This window comes from Aedes albopictus, chromosome 3 (genome assembly GCF_035046485.1).
Source record: "Aedes albopictus strain Foshan chromosome 3, AalbF5, whole genome shotgun sequence".
In the NCBI taxonomy this organism is placed as follows: domain Eukaryota; kingdom Metazoa; phylum Arthropoda; class Insecta; order Diptera; family Culicidae; genus Aedes; species Aedes albopictus.
This window is the reverse complement of record NC_085138.1, coordinates 335022154-335025772: the sequence shown is the minus strand read 5'-3', so window position 1 is coordinate 335025772 and position 3619 is coordinate 335022154. Positions and strand designations below refer to the sequence as shown.

The 3619-nt window shown below is 40.5% G+C and overlaps 1 protein-coding gene across 1 annotated transcript; it reads right to left on the bottom strand.

Annotated features, from left to right (window-relative positions):
- Positions 1 to 2340: 2340 nt before the first annotated feature.
- On the bottom strand, positions 2341 to 3289 carry LOC115262662 (uncharacterized). Its single transcript, XM_029865264.2, has 2 exons — positions 3131 to 3289; positions 2341 to 3070 (listed from the first exon to the last, which is right to left on the bottom strand). The coding sequence occupies exons 1-2, from the start codon at positions 3201 to 3203 to the stop codon at positions 2421 to 2423; spliced, it is 723 nt and encodes a 240-aa protein (XP_029721124.2). The 5' UTR covers positions 3204 to 3289; the 3' UTR covers positions 2341 to 2420.
- Between the last annotated feature and the right edge of the window lie 330 nt (positions 3290 to 3619).

Here is a 3619-nt window from a genome sequence, read left to right as displayed (position 1 = left end):
GTTCAGGAGCATATGCTTATCGATACATCAGCTTAATAAGATGCAGACAAATGTTTTGTTAAACTCTTTTGTTAAGGAATCAATGCTTGTCGAATAAATTTCTTGATAAACTTTTGAAAAGTGTTTTAATTTATCATTGTTGATACCGATGAGGAAATTCAAACATTGGCTATTTTCTCAATTGAAAAATCATTTAAACAGTTATGTGTAGAGCATAATTTTAGTTCAGCTATCATTACCATTTTTAAGCAACAATTCAGCAAGCTTGCTTGTTTGTTACTTGCAATTGTTAGTTGGGATGTTTTTAAGTCCTTTTTCACAATTCGTTCAAGAATCCAATAAATTCCAGTAAAAATTTAATCTTTTCAACAAGGATTTTGTTTTCCAAGTTACGTGTAAAGATTCGTTCATGGATTTCTCGAAGTTTTTCTTCAGATAACCCTACAAGGATGGACACATTCATCCCTAAAGAATTCCTGCACAAATTTCCTCAGGGGGTCTTACAGAAATTCACCCAAGGCCTCCTGCGGAAATTCTTTTGAAGATTGTTTTTTTTATTTGCACCAAAGAATTTGGAATTCTTTGGGGTTTCCGTCATTGATTTCTTGAGAAATTATCTAGGCATTTCATAATTAGTTCTTCCAAAAATCCCTTTGCTTACAGATTTTTTTCAGGAATCCTTTAAGTAATTACTCATAGTATTCCTAGTACTTGTAGTACTACTTCATAGTACTGTAGTAATCCTTCCAGAACATCATCAAATATACCTCCAAAATCAACCCAATGATTCTTTAGATGTATTAGTCTTAGAATTCATCTAGGCGATTCTTAAAGATTTTTTTTAGAAATTTCTACAAAAAATCCTACAGACATTTCTATAAGAGTTTCTTCGGGAATACATTCAAATTTCTTTGGAAAATCTCCCAAGGATCCATTCGGGTATGGCTTCAAAAATCTCAAAAAAATCATCAAATATATTTTCCATGAGGAACTACTGCAAGATTCCTTCTTGAAGAAATCTCTAAAATCATTCTTGGATAAATTCCTTGAGGCCCATCTGAAGGATTTCTTGAAGAGTTTCATGATATAATCCTTGATTGGCTTTATAAACGGTTTCGAAATGGTATTTCTGAACGACTGCTTGAAGAAATTCTTACAAAAAAATCTCAAAGGAATTCCTGAAGGATTTCTTGATAATTGTTTGAAGAAATGTCAGGAGGAGTTCCTGAAGCAATTATTGTAAGTATTCGTAAACCAATACTTAGAAAGTTTTGTTAAGCAATCCCTGAAAAAAGTTCTGAAGTAAATCATAGAGGAATTTTTGTAGAAGTCTTTGAAGTAACTGCCTGATAAATCGAAAAATATATTCTTGCCCGAAGGAATTCCCGCAGAAACCCTCCAAGAACGTAACATGCGTTCAGTTCTTAATTTTGAAAAATGGGGCCCCTGAATTTCAGCTGCTATCTTATGCTAAATCAACACCTATGGTTGGTTCTGTGGTTAGGATATCAGGGACATTTCCATAATGCTCATGAATTATACTTCCATATCGGTACTGAATATCGTAAAATTCAATCTTGATTTCGAACACATTTTTTATTGTATTTTGGGGCTCCTGCAGGTGCAAAGAGTAGTCATCAAATTAATATAAACAAAACTAACGAAACTACATGAATAAAGTGTGTACATTTATAATTGTTAATAATAGAACATCAAAATAGCCATCTGTGTTCCCCATTCCAAAATCTCTTGATAATCACGAAGAGGCCCCTACATACCTATCAGCAGATTGGCAAGTATTTAACTTATACTTATATGTAGGAATCTTTCGCTAATCACAGAACTTTATTCAAACTGGGCCCCCGGATTCAGGGGGCCTCCAAATCAGGGAAGGTTTATAACACTAGACCTGCCCTGATTTGGAGGCCCCCAAGATTCGGGGGCCCGGTGCGGACCGCACCCTCCGCCCCCCCCCCCTTGCTACGCCACTGACTCTAACACACTCGTAACAGATGAGCAGCAAGCCTACCTTGCCGTTTGCGGATCCACTGGAAGTGATAGCTGCCGCATATACAATTGAAGGAAGTATGTAACAGGCACAAATAGCTGAATGTCATCCAGACATGCTGAAATTCTGGTGAGGATGTTCCTTTTTCATTTTAATCATTGTTCAACGGTCTGCCATTCCCGTAAATGTATAATATATCTACCAAAGTTTGACAGATGCCACAGGCTTTCGGGAAAAAATCAGTATATTCTTAAATGCCACTACTTTCGCTGAAGTCTTCGATATAAAAAAAATGGACTGTCATCTGTGTATAAATAATAACTTCTTAAAAATTTCACTCAATCACTTTGTTTTCCAATTTCAAATTGTTTTCACTCATAAAATATCAAGTCATCAATCTAATCGTAATCTCTTAGTCATCGAAATCGTGCTTGTGGTCCATGGAGAAAGGCTCGTTGTTGGCAAACCGTTCGCGCATCCTCTCGCACTTCTTGGACGTGTCCTGTTTGTCCTTCGGACAGGCCAGAGTCATCTGACGCCACATGCAGTATCCAAAGTTGGACGAGGACGGATTGCAAGTCGTATGATCTCCGGTAGCCTTCATCTTCTCATTCTTCTCGGCGACCTCCTTCAGACAGGATGCAACCAATTCATCAACCACGGCGTCCTGCCACGGATCGGCAGCGAAGTTGTCCTTGGTGAACTTGACCAGTTTGTCCGCTCCCATCAGGTTGCCCTCCTTGTCGATGATGTCGAACTTGCGCCCGACGCACTCCACGGCACAGATGTACTCCTGCTTGGTTTTGTTCATCTTCTCGCAATCGAACATATCGACCGGATTCATCATTCCACGGGCCGAACGTTCCTTGGAGCGGACCTCCGTAAAGCACTGCTTCTTCGTTTCACGGTACTTGTCCATGTTGTCACCGTTGGCATCGTTGCAGCACTTGTGCCTATGGTGGCGCTTGCATTTGTCGTCCATCTCCGGGTTGGATCGCTTGAAGCGGTCCATCAGCGTCGGGGTGTCCTCGCTGTCCAGGATGTCCTCCAGGACCAGTTCATCTGGAATGGGAAATATTGATCAATTTATGTTTGTACTCAGATCAACGCAATCATACTCACTGTAGAACGAGTCTTTGAAGTCGTAACAGGCCACCAGGCCCAACACCGAGAGGCACACCACCAATTTGAACATTCTGCACAACAGTTTTTCACTTTCGCCTGTGGGTGTGATGCTCTTCCGACAATTACCACCACCGGAATGAATGATTAGCGAGTTTCGCTTGTCATTTTTATAGGTGCCCAATTTCACCTGGACCTCCCGATCCGGTCAACTGGTTTGCAAACAGCTGATCAGCATCGTCATCGTCGTTGGATTGGAAGAGTCGTTAGCGTCCAAACCGTTCGCGTGCTGGAGGTGTGATTGGTTCTCGGAACTGGTCGGGGGTTTACATTTTGTAGCTTTTTTTGCTCTTGGATTTTCACTCCATAAACCCAATTACCTACAGGGGATCTTTTGGGATGCTCTGGAGTGGCTTGCGGCGGGATGTCGTTCGAATATATTATTGCACCATCCATCAGTCAGTGGGCGGTTTCGAGATGGGCTCCGTA

Excerpts from the sequence above, each read along its gene's own strand:
- LOC115262662 (XM_029865264.2), bottom strand. The coding sequence starts at position 3,203 with ATGTTCAAATTGGTGGTGTGCCTCTCGGTGTTGGGCCTGGTGGCCTGT. Across the intron at positions 3,071-3,130 it reads CTTCAAAGACTCGTTCTACA|ATGAACTGGTCCTGGAGGAC; the intron begins GTGAGTATGATT and ends TTCCCATTCCAG.